General features: G+C 42.0%; 1 protein-coding gene across 2 annotated transcripts in view; it reads left to right on the top strand.

The window, feature by feature from the left end:
* LOC6726285 (rho guanine nucleotide exchange factor 10) overlaps nt 1-21,873 on the top strand; it is a 104,691-nt gene that overhangs the window by 17,274 nt on the left and 65,544 nt on the right. Inside the window, exons 3-4 of one of the 2 annotated variants that reach the window (XM_016174104.3) lie at nt 8,839-9,403; nt 9,550-10,722. In XM_016174104.3, the coding sequence (XP_016039786.1) occupies nt 8,875-9,403; nt 9,550-10,722 (1,702 nt within the window). In that variant the 5' untranslated portion in view covers nt 8,839-8,874. Of the gene's footprint in view, nt 1-8,838; nt 9,404-9,549; nt 10,723-12,057; nt 12,428-21,873 lie in introns of those variants that run through there. The other variant, XM_039297948.2, reaches the window with a different exon arrangement.

The raw sequence follows: 21,873 nt of genomic DNA, 5'->3' as shown, positions 1-21,873 counted from the left end.
TAACCATATCCATATCCTTGGCTTCGGTTCTCCATCCTCATCCAATTCCACGTCCAAGTGTGTGATACATCAAACATGAGTTGCACACAGAGCTCATTGTTGCTGCTTTGAGTTGCCAGTGGCAAGCCAGTAATGCACTTGAAAAATGTTTATAGTACGAGCAACTAGGATAATTTTATCAACGAATTTTAGCTGGCTTCTTACATATTTACTTGTTTCACAAGCTTAATTTTTTTAAACAAGAGCATCACAGACTTGACAATTCAATCGATAATTCCTCTCAAGAATCGGTGTGACTCTTTTCGCTGAGTGCATCGGTTCCAACTGAAGTCCTCCTGGCTGCTACACTTTCCTTTTGGCCAAGTCGCCAAGTTGCGGAAGCGAACATTTAATTGACTTGGCGTGTTAAGCGCTGCATACCAGCACATAACAGCAATCAACCGACAAACAACTGGTGGGACACCACTTGGCCACTTAGTGAGGGATTCCGGCCGCCCGATCCGCTCCTCACCCGCTCCCCCACCATCCCGATCCGATCCTGGAGCCGCGGAACAGCCGTTGCGGCATTCGAACAATGCCAAGTAGCCGCAAAGTTTATTGGGCGCATCTGATTGAGCGCATCATCCTCGGTCTCATCAAGCTCTAGGATGCGGCAGATGGACCACGGCGAGCGTACACCGAAAGAAAATGCTTGTATATTTACAATAAGTATCTATCTAACACGAGAAATGTTATTAGTTTGCATGTTATGTTAAGGTTATAAGTCCACTTCTTCGATGGCACTATGCGAGTAGTCATCTGTTTTTTGCCCAGTGCATTTTGAGATGGATCCCAACTGTGGGACAGCCTTTGCTGCCCATTAGCGCTGTCACTTTTGCACGCATATCATTTACAAAAACAAAAGAGGCGGGGGGAAAAACAAAACCAAAAGTCCAGCTGAAAAGGGGGAAACTCTGGGTCGGAGAAACCACAATAACCAGGCGGTCATAAGCCGATTACCATCAACTGTGCACTGGACAATGGACAGCGGACAGTGGACAGCGGAAAGTGGACACTCGAGGTCAGCCGCATCACATGGCATCCAGTTGGCTGGATTGGATGCGGTTTCGGTTGCATTTCAGCGGGAAATTTACGCGTTGTAAACTTAAGCGGCAAAATCAATTAGCGCACAATGTCCGAGATGAGTTTCGGGTATGGGATAGTGTGCGATCCGATACTGGGACACTGCCCCCGGGGCAGGACATCATTTAGGAGGTGTCAAGTGAGCCAGACACGAAACTATATGTACGTAATTATGGGCTGGAGTGATGATACCAGGAATTTCCTGATATGTACTCACCCTTTACCCTGCTCTTCATTTCCAAATGAGGGAAGCCTGAAAAGGGCATCGGGTGTGTTCATATTTATTTAATAATTGTATATTAATTGGGATAGAACTTAAAGTCCCGGCGGAGCAACTTGTTAACGTTGCCTGACTATCTCGAACCTGAAGTCTTCTTAATGACGCTACCCTCGATCGCGTGTCAGATTGACAATCAAGTGACAGGTGTTAGATAAACCCATCTAACCCTGCAATCCAACTCCTCAGGCTACAATTAGCAGACAAGTCGCTGTGATCTTCGGAGAAGAGAAGACGAAGGAAATGGTGTGCCATTCGCTTCACACTTGACTGAGTGTGAAGAAAATCTCCGGAAAATTCCAGCAATTTATAAATGAAAGATATACTACAGCAAATGCAAGATCTACAGAATAGAAGCACGTATGATTATCAGATTAAAACCTAATATAACCGCTTTTAGAGGTACATATACCACTCCAATAAAAATCATTTAAAAACTGTGCTGATGCCAACTTACTGCCTTTCATTTTGGGTACCCAAATGTCAAGTAAAAACTAACTTTAAGACTTTAATTGATGTGTGAAAGGTGTTATCTGCAATTAGAAAATGCCGGATCCAAATCAAGGTGCATATCAATTGGCGAGGTGTCAAGTGCTGTCAGCTTTTCCACCTTTTCACTGGAAAAGTGCGTGCTGTCGACTGTTAATTAAATTTTAACGCAACGCACTCGCCGGGTTGTTTAACCCCCAGGTGAATCCGGAGGAGCCCAGACCATGCCGCCCATGGAATCTATGGTACCCATGGAGCCCAGGGATCCGGACAACAGTCATTGACTCTTGTCGTGTGAGCTTTGTCAGCGCCACTAACTTTTCGAGTGTTACCATGGATTCGGGAGGGAGCTGCCACTGCTACCCAGCACTTGGCATCAAAGTATCTGTTAGGGAGTCGCGACCTGCCGCAGGCTATAAAAATACTGGAAAAAAAGCGAAGGGAAACAAGAACCACGAGGAGGAACAGGACCCAAGGATTTAGTTGCTCCTGGTGGGCAAAGAAATGAAAACTTCGATGCTTGAAGGTTTAACGAACTCGCGGGGCATCTCCCCTGTCATTCGGATGCGAGGACCACAAACGTCAACGTTTCTCTCTTTGACGTTTTGCAAAAATATAAAAAAAAACAAGAAAAATTATAAAAACGAAAAAAAAATGTATATGTATATGGGGGAATGCCACCCGCTGCAAGTGTAATTTTTACTTTCACCCCAGCGTTGTTGGCTTTTCCGCAAAAGGGTTTTCGGCTTTGGGTTCGGGCTTGGGGAGTCCCATGTGAACCTAGCTTCATATAGCACTTGTCCTTATCAAGGGGAATGTGGAAAGTGGGAAGTGGGATACTGACGATGAAGATGACGAGCATGATGGCATTCATTCATGCCCAAGAGCCACTCTTAATGGAACACACGAACACGGGTGTTGGAATACTCGTGTGCATAGAGATAGATGAGCACAATAAAACCAGAACGCAATGGCACTGAGATCGGGTATGGAAACGGGTGTCAAGGAACATATGGTAACGGGAAAATAAGTGTTTGTGCTAAGTTATGACACTAGCTTCAAGAAAATCCATATATTTAGTTATGTTTTATTTTGTATCACTCTAAAACGAAAACAATGAACAAAATATGAACAAGTGGCTAGGTTAAAGAAATATGGATATATCTAAGAAAAACAATGGAGTAGACAGAGAGTTTGCAAGTAAATATACACCTGAAACACCGAGTTAATATAGAACTAGATTTGTTTGACGTGTAATATGCCAAGTTTAATTACCAGTAGAAAAAAACCCCCAAAGACGAAGAAAGTTTCAGCGGGAAAGGACTATGCATAATTCACATCCGTTGACCAGTGGCACATCTCAAGATCTAATGCCGAGAAATCTCGGGCCAATGACCTTCGCTAGCCTCTCAAAAACCTACGACCCTCCACCACCCACCACCCACCAAATCCCCAACCCCCGCCCACATGGGCCCAAGAAATTATGCACAAAGTAAAAGGCGCTTGAGTGCACAAAATAAAGGAGATGAAGCTGGCGACGTTGGCAAATGCAGAGATGTAGATGTGGATGCTGAAACTCGGATTCAGTTTCGTATTCATATACCTATTCATATTTATATTCATACTTATACTCAGATGACGAGGAGCGAAGGTGACCCATGCCCAATCCAATGCGTGGCATGCGGCATGTGGCATGTGGCATTGTTTCATGGTGGAAACAATGGACGAATGCCCCAGCCCTGAAACTCCGATCCCCAGCCATGTAATTATGTGGAGCATGTGTAGTTTGCTCTTTACAAAATTACGGAACACGGCGCGAAATCCTTCACAGGAATATAACAAAAAACAAGTGTGGAAAAGTTCCCCTCGGGAAACTCACATTTTGCATAATTCGTTGTCAAGTGTAGGAAAACGCAACTGTAAAAAGCAGGGGGAAAATACAGATCTTTGACCCTGAATCCCCATAGAGATGGGGCAATGATTAGCAAGTGCATTCAAAAGTTCTTCAAAAAAACACATTAAAAGGACAGTCTTGGGATTAAAATGTATACAAACTTTTAAAAATAAATCTAATGCAATTTTAAACTTATTGTATACTTAATTCTAACCAACCTCTACTACATTGAATCGCTAGAGCAGCTTTAATCAAACTGCAAACTCTCTACATAAAATCGAAGTCAACTTGAATGAAAAATGTGAGGACAAAAGTGAAAGCGAAGCAATTGACAAAATGTTCCAATGAAAACGACACTTTAGCATGCCCAGAATCCACAAAATAAAAAAAAAACCTGGTGCCGTGGTAAGGAGGCTAATGCCACAGATAAAGCTGAAAGCCAGATCAGGCCTAAAAAAAAAAGAGAAAATAAAGTCCACACTCAAAGGAGGAGCAGGAAAAGTTGCACATGCAGCCAATGTTGCTTATCGGCCAATGAAGAATGAATGAAGTGGGGAGTTCCCAGGCGGGTTGTACATGGGCGCCGGGAGGGGGAAAAGTTGGTAACTAAGAGATAGCGCACATCATAGCGGACATTATCTCTACCTGTTTCCCTAAACATCTGGCCGAGCAAAACATCATCATCATCATTAGAGGTGGATGAATTATATAAAATAGCATATACCTATAGCAATAGGAATATTATGTGCATATAATATCTATATGGGAGACTTTTAATATATTGTTTGGTTTTTTAATTGAAATATATATTTAAAGTTATATGCTGCCTAGTTATTCCCACATCACTGAACATCATAATTAACATTAATTCAACTCAACTCCCTTTGGCTGCATTCATTTTACTTTCTTGCACACACACGGTGAAAAATGCGGAAAAATGCAGGGAAATCATGTTGAAGGATGTAAAGATGCAACTAAGGGGCAACTAGCTCTCCTCCATTTTCCTTTTCCTCTAGAATTATAAAAAAAAAAAAAATATATAAAAGAAAAACTCCCATAGTCTATGTTCTGTACTCCCTTTAACATTTTTTGCTCCTTTCACTTTGCCTGTTCGCATTTTTTTGTCCCGGGTTTTTATTTCACTCGCACTTGTTGACAATGCAGCACGCAATGCGGGGAAAAATGGTTGCATGGCGGGGCTCGGGGTGCAGGGAGGGGGTGGGGATTTCACATCACAACGAGGGGATGCGTTGCAAGTCAATGCACCCAGCAGAACAATCAACGAAAGCGAGTGACAACAGTGCAGGAAACCACCCAAAGCCAGCTTTCCTCTAGCCTGGCAACCCTGTCCCAAAGGGGGTTTCCCCTTAATTGGTCTTCAAATCGGATTATCAATTTAATATCGAGCAAGTGCTCGGATGGAGCTTTCAGTTTCAAAGGATAACGACACTCGAAATGGATTTAACAGGGATTTTAAAAAGCGAAAGCCAAATTGAAAAACAATAATATTCAAACTTAAGCGTATTATAAAGTAAAAAGTAATTATTAGTTTTAGTTTTTGAAAAAGCAAGAGAATCATTGGTTAGTCCTTCAAATATAATTCCTCAATGATTATTTACTTTCCTATTCTGATCTGTATATATTTTGGCACTAATTCGTTAAGCCCATTTCAAATAAATTCCGAGTTCTTCCAAGGCAAGATCAAAAGATACATTTCGGAGAAATTAAAAAGGGAATAACTACGTGCAATCCCGCTGAACTTTAAGATTGCCAGTCGGAGCGGAATTTCTTACCCTTTGAATTCAGCACAGCTGCGAGCCGCAAAGTTGCACAAACGGATGGCGAAACAATTTCGAAATATGTTTTCTAATTACTTGTTCGCACTCGGGCATCAACATGCCATAAACGGACGGGGGAATCCGCTGCACAATCGGGAGGACGACTCTGGGGGGCAGCTGGAGCTGCGGGCGCGGCGAAGGGAAGTCTGAGTGAATTGGCGACACATAAATTGCAAATATGATAGAAGAACATGCAACACTTTTTTGCAGGGGCCAGCCTGCTGGGGTTGATGTTGCAGTTGTTGCAGTTGTTGATGCTGTTGCAGTTGTTGCTGCCCTGCCTCAGCATATAATTATTGCAATGCGTTTCTGTTCGGATCTGTTCGGTTCGGTTCGCTGTTGTTGCCCTGCCCCTTGTGGCAGAAAACACGCGCCACGCAGCCACTCGAAGAACGGCCAAGGGGGAGCTGCACTGGACAAACAAAAGGGAAGACAGCCCATTGCATTCCAATTTGCTCAACTGCAATTAGTTCATATGTTTATTATATGGATACAAAGATATCTGTATTTCCTTGTAACATATTCAACCTAAATAAGTTGAAATTCAGTTCATATTTTGCATTTAATATTAATTTTTCTAGAATTGAAATAACTATTTTTTCTCCGAGTGTTGGAAGCTGTTCGCTGCTCGCTGGCCTTCGGTTCCCCCCATTAAAGTACTGGCACAGCTGCAGCAACTCCTTTTTTCGGTTAACGCGTATGCGTGTGTTTCTAATTAAGTGCTTCATCGGGGTCACCACCCAATCAATCAGCGAAAGTCACTTGAGCGGCGGCAATATTGGCATAGGATGTGGGCACTTCCTTAACGCATCTGCGGAAGACGCAGCTTGATGGCTTTTGTTCGCTTTTCCTCGCTCGCATCACTGCCACTCGCGTCCGTTCACTTTCCTCGGGAAAGTACGGAAAATGTGCTCGAGGGTCGAAGGAAAATTATGAGAAAACAAGGGTGATATAAGCAGGGAAAGCCCGGGCGATAAGTAGACTAAAAGATACCCTGTTATGATACCTAAGATTGCGAAAAAAATACACTAAAAAACAAACCATATTAAACATATATACATACAGCAATATTGTACGTATTTACCAATTTCCTTTATATACCCTTTTTACCGTACGGCATGTGGTACTTATTGCATCATTCCCATTATCTTCACATACTTTCCACTTAGTTTTATATACCCGATTAACCTTTCGGCAATGGGTTATTGTTAAAATTGTGAAACAGTTGAGAAAACAGGAAAGAGAAAACAAAAGCAAGCAAACTAACAAGAGAGCATATAGTACGGTGTATAAAAAATAACAGCCACGCATATACATATGAATCCTTGTAAGTGGGTTGAAGCGTCGGCAAACACAAAGTTTACCCTGTTAGCCAGAAGCTTCAAGGCTCCCCCATAGGATGCGTACATATATATACATATGTATATGTATAAATAGGTATGTATATGTAGGAGAATCTCGGAGGGGTGAAGATTTCAGGGGAGCTCAAGAGGTTCCAAGGGAATCCTTGCCCTGCCTTCGAGTGGTTTACTCCCTGACAAACTCCCACATTCTCACTGCCTGCTACCCTGGGCCCCTCCTCATTACTTCCCTTGTTGAAACCCCTCCCCCCTCCCCACTGCCCACCTCATTGTTGTTGTATCTGACTGTTGACAATGGCATGCGTTAGGGTTTTTTGATGTTTTCCCCCGTGAAGTTGGAAGCCCTTAATCCCCCTAATACCCTGCCGTACCCTTGCACCACTTCAAGTGCACGCAGAGCTTTAAAACTCAAGACAGGGCTCTGGAACGCAAAAAATAATAAATATATTCAAAGGAAAGAGAGAGGTGCATGCTGGGCGAAAGAGACAACATGCGTTGCCCCTCGCTGGGCTCAATTCAATTTGTTGAGTAGCTAAATTTAGACGCTAATTTGGGGACCTGCTGTGCCAACGAGATCGTGTCCAGTTCTCAGACTTGTCTCAAGTTACAGAGAAAAGGACAGAGACCGCATGCGATCCCAACCGAGAGAGAGGGGGAGAGAGAGAGAGAGAGCGAGCTGGAGGATAAACAAGAATCCAGAACCGGGATGGACCTCTACTCAAATTACCAATTGAATTTCTGTCTGCTACCACGAAGAATCCTTGGCCTGGGATATCCACTCATAACTTGGTGGCATTATCATCGTCAACTTTATTATGTTCCCCTGCACATTATCGGACCTCCTCTTCCTTCTGCTCATGCAACTCCAACTCCATGGCATTCCTTGGAGTTCTGTCCTTTATCTAGATCATAATCTTGCCCAACAACTGACATTATCATTTGTCAGCGGGGGAAATGCTGCCTGTATTCGCAGTAAAATAGCTGAAATTATTGACAATGCCAAAGGGAACTCATTTGACTTCCAGCAAAAATTAGGAAATTAGCTTATAATTATAAATACGTTGATGCTATAACATTACTTTTCGTCACAGATGTGTTTCTATTTCGGTATGTTGGAGGTGCGATCGTCACTAGATTTTTGCAATAGGATTTAAAAATCCGAACTCCAAGATGAATTTGATTTCATAAACCATGTCGGACTTCGACTTAACCTCCGCATTGGGGCTCTTAGCCCATTTATATGTGGCATACTCACCTGTGACAGCTGGGGATCCATCATCTTGGCCACGACTCCACCTGACTCATTTGTGGCCACTGGCCAGGCTCATTTCTCGTTTAGCCCGGCTTTTCAATTACCGCTCGGCTGTGCCTTTGAAGCCAGTCCACAAAAAGAGGAGCCAGCCAGCCGACCCTTTGGCCATCGAAAGTAGAGACTTTGCTGAATTAGCGGCAATTAATCACGGCGACATGTGGATTGTGGCAGGGAATGGCTCTCTGAACTCGCATCTTGCGGCGCGAATGCCAAATACCACTAATACCGGGCATTTACTATGCCAGTTTAGTGGTCAAAGTTCCAGGAACTTGTTTTTCTTTTTTCCGTTGCCAGGAGCAGCTGTTGCAATGTGTATTTCTATTCAACTAAATGTTATGCTCGTTAATTTATGTCACCTTGAGGTGCTGGCTTTATTTATTATTTAATTGTTATATATTTCAAGTAGTGAACATTTCAATATGCACAGCAGATTAAGTTATGTTTGAAAATTGCATATGAGAAGGGATTTTTATTTTATATTTTTCGATTTAAATCTCATTTACCAATATCTCATAATGGTTTTCCCGCTTTTCCTTTCTTCGCAGATCGAAGCTTTTGGCGGATCAGCCACACCATGTGCCATGGAGAGCCTGGGCCTGGGCAGCAGACGCAACAATGGCAGCAACTCGACGGCCGCCCCCACGACGGGCCAGGGGGGCGTGGTTGGGGGAGGGGGCGTGGCCGGCAAGGTTTTGGTCCACACAAAGCTAAAACAGCAGCAGCAGCAGCAGCACTCGAATCAGAATTACTATACGCAACAGCAGACGCAACTGCAGCGACTGAAGCAGCAGCAGCAAAAGTTGCAGCAACAGCAGCAACAGCAACAACAGCAACTGGAGGCGGTGCACGGGGGCGTGGCTAAGCAGTGCCTGCAGTTTCCACCACCGCCGGACTATCCACCACCCACCAGCGGTGGTGGTTCGCCGGTGAACACGCCTGGCAGGAGACAGCAATTGCCCCGGTATCCCGATCCCGATCCGGATGCCATTGAGATTTGCAATGAATCGGCGACCTTGGAGACATCACCATATCATCTCAAGCAGCTGGCGGCGCGGCATAGCAAGACTCTGGGCAGGAACCTTGGCCATCAGCAGCACCACCATCACACTGGTAAATATATTGCGGTTGCATTCCAAATGTACTCACATATTTAAAATGTTGCATATGGAAACAATGACTAAAGATTAACTGTTTAAAGTTGTTAAATTACAAATATAAACCTATTAAATATTAATATTTTTAATCCTCTTTTATAGTTCACCTGCATCATGACTACTCGTATGCCTACTACGAACCTGGTGCCGCCATGAGACACTCCAACGTACCGGGTGCGGTTTCCTCAGGCGGCGGAGGAGGAGGAGGAGGTGCTGGAGGAGTCTCGTCGGTGGTGGACACCACCTCATCATCCTCCCCAACGGCCGAACCACCACCGAACTCCATTCGAGCGCTGCTCTCAAAGGGCAAGAAGAACAAACAGCTGGTGAGCCCGGCCACCTTGCAGTCCTACCAAACGCGTTACCACAAGTTGACCACCAAATCGGGCATGGGTCAGAGCGAGAACTTCTACGAGGAGATCAACGCGGCTGCCCTGCAGACCAGCAGCGGGCACCATCTGCGCAGTACAGTGGGCTCCCATTCGGCTGGCTCGCTCAATCAGACGCTGGTGGAGGAGGAGCTGCGTCGAGTGCAGAACAGACACCACAAGATATTGGGCGAGCTCAATTTGAGTGTGGAGGCCATGCTGATGCCGGAGAGTCCGCCCAAGTCCATAGACCAGCAGCCGCAGGGGGCAGGATCGGGGGGATCTGGCGGAGCTGAGGCCACTCCACCGCAGCCCAGTGTGAGTGTAACGGCAGCCAGTGGCCAACCGCCCACGATCTTGGCCCGACTGACCTCCGCCTCGGCGGACAACATCTGTGATAGCGGCGGTGAGGCGGGGAAAAGGACCAAAGCAGCGCCTGGCTGTCCTGGCGGTGGAGTGGAGCAGCTGCTGACCTCCACATGCGGCGACTTGGACAGTGGTTTCAGCGGCAGCAGCGGTGCCAGTTACATTGGCAGCCTTCGTCTGAGCAAAACGCAGCACATCAAGTGCGCCCGCCAAACGCCCACCGTGGGCACTCAAAGCTGTCGTTCGTTCCAGCGAGCGGCCACTGTATACGATGAGGCTGGAATGACTGGTGGTGGTGGCCAGAGCGGGAGCAGCTTCCTTACGCGAGCCTCCTGTGGTCGCAGGATACTCAGCTGCGCCAGGATACGAGCCGCCGAGGATCCGGGGCCCAATCACCGGATTGCAGGCGGCAATGGCATCCAAACGGTACAGACCACCGCCACGGAATCGAAGGCAAGGAGCTTCTGGAGTCGCAAAGGATGGCGGAAGCTACCGGGTTTCTCCACCTCAACGTCCAGCATCAATGATACGGGCTTATCGGGTGAGTTCGTCAATAAAAGTTAAAGCTCTTTTATATTTCCTTGCTACAAAGACAAATATTTCCCATTAGCCAAAAAAAAAACTTTTTTGTGCTAAGCGTGGAGCTAAAAATCGAAGTTATTTACCCTTAGTTAGTTACTCTCTCTCTGATTTCCCTACATTTATATTTAAGTTTATATGGCTTCACTTGCTTGTAAAGCCTTATATAAAAGGTTATCGAACATGACGTTAATTTTTTAATTCAAGTTCGATGAATAAATGCTTACCCAATTTGCATATGCATATAAAAGTATACAAGAAAAACCAGGAAAAGTTCATTCAAGATAATTTTTTAGACATTTATGGATTTAAGAACTGTTCGTGTAAGAAAGATAACTGTTATAAATTCATTTGAATTTAATAGAAGAACTCCAAAGGTGGCGCTTCTTCGAATTCAGTTTACTATTGCTCCTTATTTGAACATAGGTGGAGCTATTGAGTGATACGAAAAAGTACAATCACCTTTAAAATTGTATCGAGCCTGCTCATTCTGCTCATTGACTGCATGCTGCTAAATCTAAATCTAAATACTTAGGCCTTAAAATCATAGCCCTTTTTATAGATATACATATTTTTAACAGCGTAAATAAGAAGCGAATTTCAGCTAGGTCTAAATAACAATTAGCCTTAGTATTTTTTAAAGCTAAAAAGAATTGTGTTTTACAAAGACCTTGGGAAATTTAGAACATTAAACTGGGAAATCTTTTATCTACATATTCGTGTATATTTTAAAAAGCGCTCCATGTAAAATGAGAAATTGCCGCTAGATGTCTCACGTTTCCCCCCGAACACTAGGTGGCGCTAGCAGAAACTTAAGAAACTCGCCAGGTGACGCCACTCAGATTTGCCCACCTGCCCATTGATGGCGCCACTCACATTCCCAATCCAACTTTTCCACTTATTCCCCATTCGGCTTATCGCTCCCCTGGACGGAAAGCAGCAACGCCCCCCTTTTTTCCACCCATTTCTATATATTTTTATCAGCGGCTTTGCATGCAGAGCGAGCATCAGCATCAGCATCATCGTATCAACGAACAACGAGCGTACCCCATTCGAATCGGCCCCAGCGATACGATCCATGAGTCCGCTTTTGCGGTCCCGCTTTTTCTCATTTTTTTTCGGTTTTTTTTATTTGCTCCGCTGGCTCCAGTCTACAGAGTTTACAGTCTCGTTTTGTTCGATTTCAATTTTTCTCGTATTTTTTCCAGCGCTTTTTTCGGCTTTTTGCCCACTTCGGTTGCGCTGCGCTTCGGGCTCCACGTTCCGTTCCATTCACGTTCGCCATGGCGATGGATTCATGGATGCGGTTTCAGTAGAATCGATCTTGTCGTGGATGCCGCATGCTTTTTTTTTCGTGTGTGCCAAAAACGCGGGCTTTGTGTTCTCGTTTGCCCCGAAATACTTTACATTTTCACGGGGCTTTTTGGGCTAAATGTTTTTGTGTCGAGCAGCACAACTTTGCCTTAGAGACTCTATCGGGTTATGATTGTGTCGGGACTTAGGTGATGCTATTGTGAATTAGGCCTGGAATTAAGTGCGTGTAATGGCCTTTCAACTGATTAAATCCGCTTTGGATGGACCGCCGCAGCAGCAGCAGCAGTTGCTCAGACGTCACAGCAATTTGGGTCTGCCCCATCAACATGCCGCTGGAGTTGTGCTACTAAAATGTGGGTAAACAAAAATCGCAGAATTAATTGAAAATTAGAAATCATAATTGTGTAAAGGGGTAAGCCAGAATGGAGCAATTAAATGTATTTATTAAAATAAATTTTTTTATCAAAACTAAAATGAATAGTTAAAGAAAGTAGTAAAAGTGAAAGAATAAGACTAAAATGCATAATATAGTTATATAGTTTGAATCCAATGAAAATGATATTGTTAGGAAAGTATTTTTTTCAATAAAATTTAAGTGCTTTGTAATTTTCCGAGTCAATAGAAAAAAGTCGAAAAAATGTAATGAATAATCGCAACTAGCAAGCGGCAAACAATTGATTGAATGATTGAATGTTCTAGTTGATTTATTCTATAGAGAGCTATTTGGGCTCAAGATGACTGTCCTCTTGGCCAACGCAATTTTGAAACAAATTTACAATTTCATACCAGCTGCTGGCCAAATGAATCATACGAAGTATACACAGTATATACGGTATGCCCCCTATATTCCTCCAAATGTTTAAGCTATTTCTGTGCGTAATTTGTTGTTGGCCAGCGTGACTCACTAATAGTGTGATTTGTAGTTATTCTAGACCGAAATAAAAAAAAAAGAGCCACTGCCAAAAATAAAATCTATTTATATGAGATTAAAACGAAGTGAAAAAGGGCAAAGCTGATAGAACAATCGGACTGGTAAATAAATAACCGATTCATTTGATTTAATTAAGTAATGCGACAAGATCAAAGTTCAGCTGGGAGTAAGTATGTTGTTTTAGAATGTAAATAAATAGATTAACAATGGTAGAAAATATGTCATTGCCCAATAATAGACATGATTATTAGGAAAACCTAATTGGGAGATTACTTAACAAGCTAAAATATTTAATGAAAATTTCAATTTGAGTGCGTAGCAACAATTCAATTGAATAAACAGGTGCACTCAGTCATAAAGTAAGAGAAAAAATTCAAAGGCAACTTTTGCAGAAGTTCAGCAACAATAAATGCATAACTTAATTTTATGGCCTCAACAAACAATAAATAAATAAAGAGCACATATATCATAGTCTCAGGATTGTACTATTGTAAGCTAAATTTGTTGTCTAATTTAAATCATTTTATAATTATATATATATTTAGTTATCCATGTACTAGTCTTGGCACTTAAATCGTTAGCAATATTGTTAAATAACTTTGTTGTTTTAAAATATATTGCTACTTAAGCGCCCTACCATTACCATTCGATCACAGCTGCATATTCGCGTACTAGGGCATTCCAGGTCATTGCCCAGTCGCATATACCCCTCAAATATGTTTAAATATATATATATATATTTGCATATATACCAAGAGCAACAGACTAACTTGAAATTAACGGCGGGTTGAAGGGTGTTCACTTGGCAATTAATAAACATATTTCAAAGTATTTGCACAGATGCATGGCGAAAATGGCAATAAATAGTGCTCCCCACTTCAAACTTATTCCTAGATTCCATTCAATTATTCATCATAAAAATCTGAAGACGAATAAAACGGAGAGAATTATGATTGCACTTTTGTTGTCGCTTATTTCCCCGTTCATTGTGCGCGCTTGTTGTTGACTTTTGTTTGTTGATGTTGCTGCTGCGTTGTTGCTGCGTTGTTGCTGCTGCTGCGGCTGCTGCTGCGTTGTTGCTGCAACTATTATTGCTGGCATCTGCGGCATTAGCAGCGCGTGTTTGAGTGCCGCTTTAACTAAGCACTCGTTAATCAATGTCGCCAGTGAGTCTCTTCTTTCCACCATACATACATACAAGCACTGCCACAGCCATTTCTGTGGTCATAGTTGTCGATATTTTACAGCGGATATCTGGCTCTGGTCTGCGGCGGAATTATGTGGTATTGGGGGTGTCCAAGTCTGTCGGCATTTTGTGGGGTTAAGTACTTGGAGGCACATGGAATTGGGCAATGAGTGATATGGGGGATTGCTTCTAACGACTTGGCTTAGCAGTGCCATTGGTTTTTCCACATATTATGGATATTTTCGGAAAATATTATGTTCTTCTTCATTAAGTGCAAATAAGGCCTTATAAATATTTAATAAATATTATAGATTAAATCCTATAAACGTTATTAGCACTACTATTATATTAAATATTTTTAGATATTTTTTTTTACATTTATGACTATTGGTAAGGCCTTAACTTTTTACAAATAAATATTAAGTGAGTAACTTATTTGCACGGAATCGTTACCAAGAGTATAGGATGGCTCATCCATAGGCTGTTTAAGCCACTTACATAGCTGTCCTCCCACCCACTGCCCCCACCCCCTCGCAACCCCTCTGCATGCCCACCAAATCGAGTCGAGAGTTTGTCATGTACGACACGAAATTCGTGTAGCCTTTGGTGGATTTTTAGTGAAAGTGTTTAGACTTTGCCTGCATCTAAGCACACAAAAAAGGCAGCTTAAAAAAAGAGCAGCAACCAAGCAAGTAACAAACAGAAAACGCCGAAAAAAAGTGTGCTCATTATTTCGTTTTGAAAACAGTATTTACTTGGCATACTTTTTTGCCCAACGGCATCGAACACACCTAGGATGGCAGTTGCAGGGTGTACCACGCGGCGTATGCGCAACGTTAATTAAAATTCAAACCCCCCTCCCCAAAGACTATGGTCGCCCATTTTTGAAAGCGGTTGTTAGCCAAAATTTGCATAATAACAACCGCAACAAGAAAACAATGTAACCGACAATCGGCAATCTCAACTTATCTGAAATTATAACAAACAACGCAGACAATGCTCATACGTACTGTTGTACTCACTGGGGGAAAAAACTACTACCACTACTGCAAACAAACAAAAAATTTGCAGATAAACAGCGACAAAGTGCCATCGTTTAATTTGAATGGTGAGATATGAAAAAGTGATTGAAAAAAACCCCACTTAAGATTGATTGCATATTTCGCCGGGTTACGTGTGAGATTTCAAAACTGTTTGAAATAAGTTTTCTGTTTCTTTCAGTGTATTAAGACATCGTGTTTGTGGGTTCTACTGAAAAATTTCGTTTGTTTTGCGGTTTTCTGGAAATATCTGCATTTTTCCACAATCGGTTTGCAGACTTCATTGTTTAATTACTTCAGCTAGCAAATAAACTCATTTTAATTTTGAATGCAAATTCTGTTAAAATAGTTAGTTAACTCAATTTAACATTAAATCAAAGGCATTGCTTGCATTCTACTTTTTGTGGTCTCCCATGAATATTTGCAAATCGGTTGGCAAAGTGAGTTGTTTAATTACCTTTTTATTCAAACAAAAATGCAATGCATAATATATATATTGCTTGCTCGTCTTTACTTGGTTACTTGATTGTAAGTTTCTTAGCCATTCCCATTTAGATTAAGATCCAGATTTAATTATCTGCAGCCATAAATTTCGCCAGCGATTCTTTGGCGCTGCAAGGAAAGTAGCCGCTGCTTTTTGTGGCTGTTTTAAATACATTACTTTTGTAGGCCATGGCCAAGATGATTAATGGCCGAATATATATTGGACATTATTTAGTCGCTGCTGCGGCTGTTGCTACTTCTGCCCGCGTGCTGTCAATATGTCGGCACTCTGGACCCCCCCTCTCCACTCTCCCCTCTCCTATGACCGACGAGTGTGTGCGTTTTTTTTGCCAACTTGGTAACCCTCTTTTCTGGCTCCGTGTTGACTTGGCTTAGTTCGGCACACGCGGCCAATTATCGCTGTCAATGCCAATTGAAAGCCATAAATTTTACCCCCTCCTCTTTTTGCTTCCTCACTCATCTTGGACAATTGTCGCTGGGGCGCGGGACGGCCGGGGGGCGTGGCTGGGCGCCACGAGATCTACATTTGCCAATTGGTTTTCGGTGTTGACACCATTAAGCCGGGCCGCAACTTGTGGCTGCCACCAGATTTACGACTGCTGGTTGCACACAGTGGAGCCTGAAAAGGTATTTTTTTTCAACTATAATGTTATTCATTTCCGTTAAAAAAAATAAAGTTTATTCATCGGCTTTACGTACTTAAATACAAAAACTTTCTTTGCATTGTTTTTAAGTTTAGTATAATATAACATTTTATATTCTAAAAACGTACTCTAATTTTGATTTAGTATTTTAAAGTGAACTCTTATAATTTCATGGTTGTTTAAATCGGCGTCAATTTATTTTGTTGAACTTTTTTGTATCATTTTGAAGCATCATTTTTTTGGTGTCGTGTGACTTTTTCGCTGGCATTGTGCAAGCCAATTAAAGCCGCCAAATAGTTGGCCAATTGTCTTAGCCCCTTCTCCCTACCGTCGCCTCATTTAGTTGTTCCACTTTACGTGATGCAAATCACAAAAAAATAGCCAAAAAAAAAAAAAACAGGAAAAAAACAAGGAAAATTAAATTAAGTTGCGGCAAAGTCGTCTGTCGTCGCCGGTTGCATGCTGCAGATCACTTGCCTGAGATTAAAGCGGCAAGTATGCGTCAGATACTCGCTGCAAGTACTCCCCCTCAACCCAAACATAACCCCATTTTCCACCAATTGGCCGGCGGCCAGTCACTTGTGCCGCATTGCGCATACGCACCGTTGACCCAGCCGCATTATTTTCGCCTCAGAATCGAAATTGGAATTAGAATCCGAGCGGCTAACTGGGCCAAGCAAGTGCCGATCGATGATTCCCGCTCTCGTTTCCCTCTTTTTCGATTATTTTTTTTTTTTTCTCATTGACTTTTTTGTGTGCCCCACTCTGATGCTTAATTAAGTTTTTGTGTTCGACTGTCAGCAACTGGATTGACTTGAAATAGTTGAAAATAAACTGCGAAAAAATGTGCAACAAAATGGACAACAAAAAAAAAAAAAATCATGTGGCAGTGCGCGACGAATGTGTCTAACCAAAAAGCGTATGGCCAGCATTTTGTGGCACAAAACGTTTTTGGCACGCATCTGTTGTTGCTTTTTTGCGCAAAGCTGTTGCTTTTCCATCTTAACGTGGCCAAATGCTGAATGCTGATGACAGTGGGCCGCGGCTGCCGTTGTTGGTCAACAACATGATTTATGTCCGAGCCGTGAGCCTGGGCGTGGCCTGGAGCATTTGAGCCGGAAGCAGACGAGCGCCGGACAGATGGACGGATGGCTGGATGGCTGGCTGGATGACTGGATGGCTGGATGTCTGGTCAGCAGCGACCAACGATGACAGACAGGCTCCAGACGAGATCCCGCAGCAATATCACACAGCCACAAATTACAATCGAAAATTTCATAACAAGGAAGATATAGAACAGTTGATTAATTGGCATACAAAAGGAAACTGAAACATAAATAAGCCAAACTTTTAATAATACTCTATGGTGGGAATGGCAAAACCTAAAGCTGATTCGCTTATTATTAAATATATGAATTTATGGCTCAATGGCCATAAGATAAGCAATAAAGATCTAGTTTCATTTTCCAAGTGCATCCAGATCAGCAGCACATGTAGGAAAATAAGAAGCGAGCCGCAGACAGGCGACTATTTCCTGCTTATTAGAACTGAGATACCACGTTCAGGTTCCTACTTGGCCTTACTTTGTTGCAGCGCAGCGAATGCAGTCCCTCCAGCGCAAAAGCTAAAGATAATAGCTTTAGTCAGGGTTTTCAGATGGATTGCCAGCAGAAAGAAAGGAAAATCGCAGTGAAACAAAGATCCTTTAAAGGCTAAAGCCATTTAATGTGCCGTTTACCTATAAATATTCCATAACATATACACCTTAGCATACAAGATAGTATATTGCCAAAGTGCTTGGCATTTAACGAGATCAATTGCTTGGCAGGCAATTATAATAAATACATTCAGCCTGATTAATCGGTAAACGCCCCGAACTAATCTCAATTCCACTTAGCTATCCTTGGCGAGAACATTTACTGGTTACTCTGCTGAAATTTCAACCGGATGAAATCGGCCCACAAAATATTGAGCAGCACACATAACCCATTTATCGGGACTGCACATAATATAGTGTCTATGTGCATATATTGCATAATTGATTGCGGCTCGTTGTGGGTGGGAGGGGTGTTGGGGGCGAGAATGGAATGTCCATGTAATTGCATGCCAGGTGTCATAAAGCTCTTTGCAACTTGTGCTGCTGGCCCGCCCAGGCCAAAAAACTACATACAGTGGGGCCTCCATAAACTGCACGAGCTGTCCAACAACAAACGCGATTTATGTGTATTTTGTGTGAAGAAAAAGCGATTGCAACATAATTTACTGGGTATTTACATTGGAATATCTGTTTGCTGCAAGCTAAAGACATTTAAAATAATTCAAATTTTATATGTTAACAAAAAAGACTTAGAGTAATTAAATCAGAGAAATTGATATAGTCGAGTGAAAGATTTGAATATTCTATGGAATATCGGTGGAAACTAGGAAAAAAAAATTAAGAAAGATGTTTTTTTAATGAGTAACGTGTATAACTATATATTGGAATATGCATTTATTGAAGTTCCACTTTTTAAAGCAAAAACAATCCCTTTAAAATATTTTTATTTTTATTTTAAATGTTTATAATCGAGAAACGAAAAGAATGAAGACTGTAGTCGAGTGGGTATGTGCATCGAAGTCGATTTTTCTTGTGGTGGCAAGTTGCACGCTGCAAGTTGCACTTTCGGTTTCGCTCTTGGTTTCGGTGTCGCTGCCCACGCATTGCAGACCCCTTCCCCCCTCACCATATCCACCTCCGACTCCCCGCTGCACTTCCTCGACGCCCTGACTCTTCCGCCCGCATTCTCAGACGACAACTATGGCAACCACAACAACCTGGCTGCTGGTGCTTATTTAACACAGTTTAGTTGTTCAGTTGTTCAGTCGCTCAGTTGTTCAGTTGGTCAGTGCGGCGTTTTTGTACCGAGTTGCTATTATTGTCGCCCAGGCAAATTCGCTTTTAATGAGAAACCAAAAAGCGCAGCCGCCGCCGACGCTCGCAATTTGCCTGCGCTTGCAGTTCGCAGTTTCAGTTGTTGTTGCCATTAAAACATAAATTTCCATGAATTAACAACAGAAACAGCAGCTCCCGACAGCAGTTTTGCAGTCGGTTCCACTTTGGTTCCTTTATTATGCCATTGCCATACCCTTTGCTAGAGTTAACCGTCACTTTAACGAGAGGTTTGCAAATAAAATTGCAGGTGAATCTCTTGTAGCCAATATAGAATTCTTAAGTTATTCCAAGACAATTCAATAATGACCATAACTACCGGTTAAATATTGAGAGGTATTAAATGAAATTCATTGCAGAGGCTAACGGTTGTTTTGGATTAATTACCCATCACTAAATATTTGGAGAGGGTACTCAATAGACTGTACGTTTTGAGGTCTAACCTTTACTACTTATTTCTCTTATTTGTTTTGTATGTGCGTCATGGCAGAAAAAAGCAAAACCAAACTGAAGGCATGGGCCAAGTATAGCAAAATGTAGAAAGCTCAAACAACAAAGGAGCACAAACGAAACAAACAAAATGCAAAAACAAAGTGGAAGGATCTGCACAAAAAGAAAATTGAAGAATAGCTCAAGCACAATGAAGCCAACAAATTACTGAAGCAGGGCAATGTCAAGGAAAAAGTAAAAGCGAAAATTTAAATAATACAAATTTACTCAGAATGTGCAGGAAATTTATTTAAAATTCGCTTACAAATTTAGCGAGAAAAGAAAAATGCTACGAGTATGTTTTTACTATTTTTATATTAGTTTGCAACAAAGAACAAGTTGTAATTCAATACATTTTAATAACTTAAAGATTGTATATATATATATAGTTTTAAAGCTACACATTTGCATCTGAAAATCTTTGTGAGTTTTTCCTTGTCGCACGTGCTTGCCACTTCGTGCTTCATTGTACATTTTTTTTAATCATACCGGAAATCTCATTCAAATAGACGGGTAAATTCCGAAAGTTTAATGTCCTTTAACCTGCGAAAATTCTTGAACCATTTGCCCTGCGTTTATTGTTTACCAAATAGGGTTCTTAAAACGCATTAATTTTATTTTGTTTAATTCGATTGGCGCATTTGTTTTCGTTGGCTTCTCTTAATCGATATTGCAACCAATCGATGATGGATTCCAGCTGCTCGTGCCTTACTCGCTCATATGCAGATTAATGCCTTTGAACTTGGACGTGTGTTCTTCAATCCCCAATCCGAAACCCTTTTAATCGCTCAAGTTCTGCTTCCCTCTTCAGAGTTGTTTTTTATTTTTTTTTTTTCCATCTTGTTTTTGAAACGCGTCAAAAGCACGCCTGTAACACGATCTTTTCTGAATCGCGAGACGCGGTGGATCGGTGTCGGGGTTTTGGTTTTTTAGTTTTTTATTTCTCCTCGGGGTTCGCTGTTCTTGTAAGCTGTGCCCACTTGTGCCAGTGATTCAGATCCAGATTCGGATTCAGATCCAGATTTAAATACAGACCCAGACAGCTGCTACTGTGCTGATTTTTTTAGGGAACTGTAATGGTCGCATTGACAGGACTGCATACATTAATTAAATTAATGTAAGAACTTAACTAACTATGCTTTGTTGTGGCGAAAACTTAAACTTAATCGCAAACGCAATGCATTTCCTTGAATTCTAAAAATACCAATTCTATTTAATCACCTCTATCAAATGCGCAAATGAAGTGCCCAAGCTTTCGCCAGTGGCCAGGGCTTACCAGAATTGGTAAGTAGCTTTAGCCAGAAACTGAAATTAATCCTGAATGCAGGATTTATCCAGATGCAGCAATACCTTTTGTTATACGAATACTACCGAGGCAAGCATATTCTTACTTCATTTTCGGTCATATTTTTGTCGCTTGTTGGGTTAAAAAAAAAAAAAAAAAAGGCAAATACTCAGGCATACAAAATTGCGGCACACATCAGAGTTGGCCGAAACGGGAAATTATTTTCCGAACGCCGACTTAAAATCCTGCTCACATGTTTGAGGGCTTAAAAGTCGAAAAGCTTGCCGAAGAATACCTGGGCAAAAAAAATAAAACACAAAAATACGATTCGAAAGGCGTAATCAGATGGCATGAAATGCGATTTGCCAGAGGAGAATTTCGCCTTTGTCCTGTCTGAATTGTTTTGTTTGCTCCGCTCCTCCGTTCGGTGGCCAAAAATAGAACGTAATTAAGAGCAGGAAATTTCACTTTTGCGTTTCCATTGAAAGTGCCCATAGAATTTCCCGACTGCTCAAACAGCTCAAAGTGCAGGCAACACGAATGATATATGCGCCAACTCACTTACATCTACGCAAATATGAATATGAATTTTCCATTGCTCAAGACGACTGTATGAGTGTATGTGTTTGTGTGTGTGTGTCTCAATGGCGAAGGGAAAACAATAACTCGAGCCCAAAGTTCAGGGTGTTAAAACACCGACAGCTAAATGCCCTGCCATGGGAATCACTAAAGGTTTGACGGTAAATATAAAGGTAATGTAATGGAGAAATGTTATGCATTCAACATATATC

Source organism: Drosophila simulans, chromosome X (assembly GCF_016746395.2).
Source record: "Drosophila simulans strain w501 chromosome X, Prin_Dsim_3.1, whole genome shotgun sequence".
Lineage (NCBI taxonomy): Eukaryota > Metazoa > Arthropoda > Insecta > Diptera > Drosophilidae > Drosophila > Drosophila simulans.
Note: the sequence above shows the minus strand (reverse complement) of the source record. Positions and strands in the feature narration are given on the sequence as shown.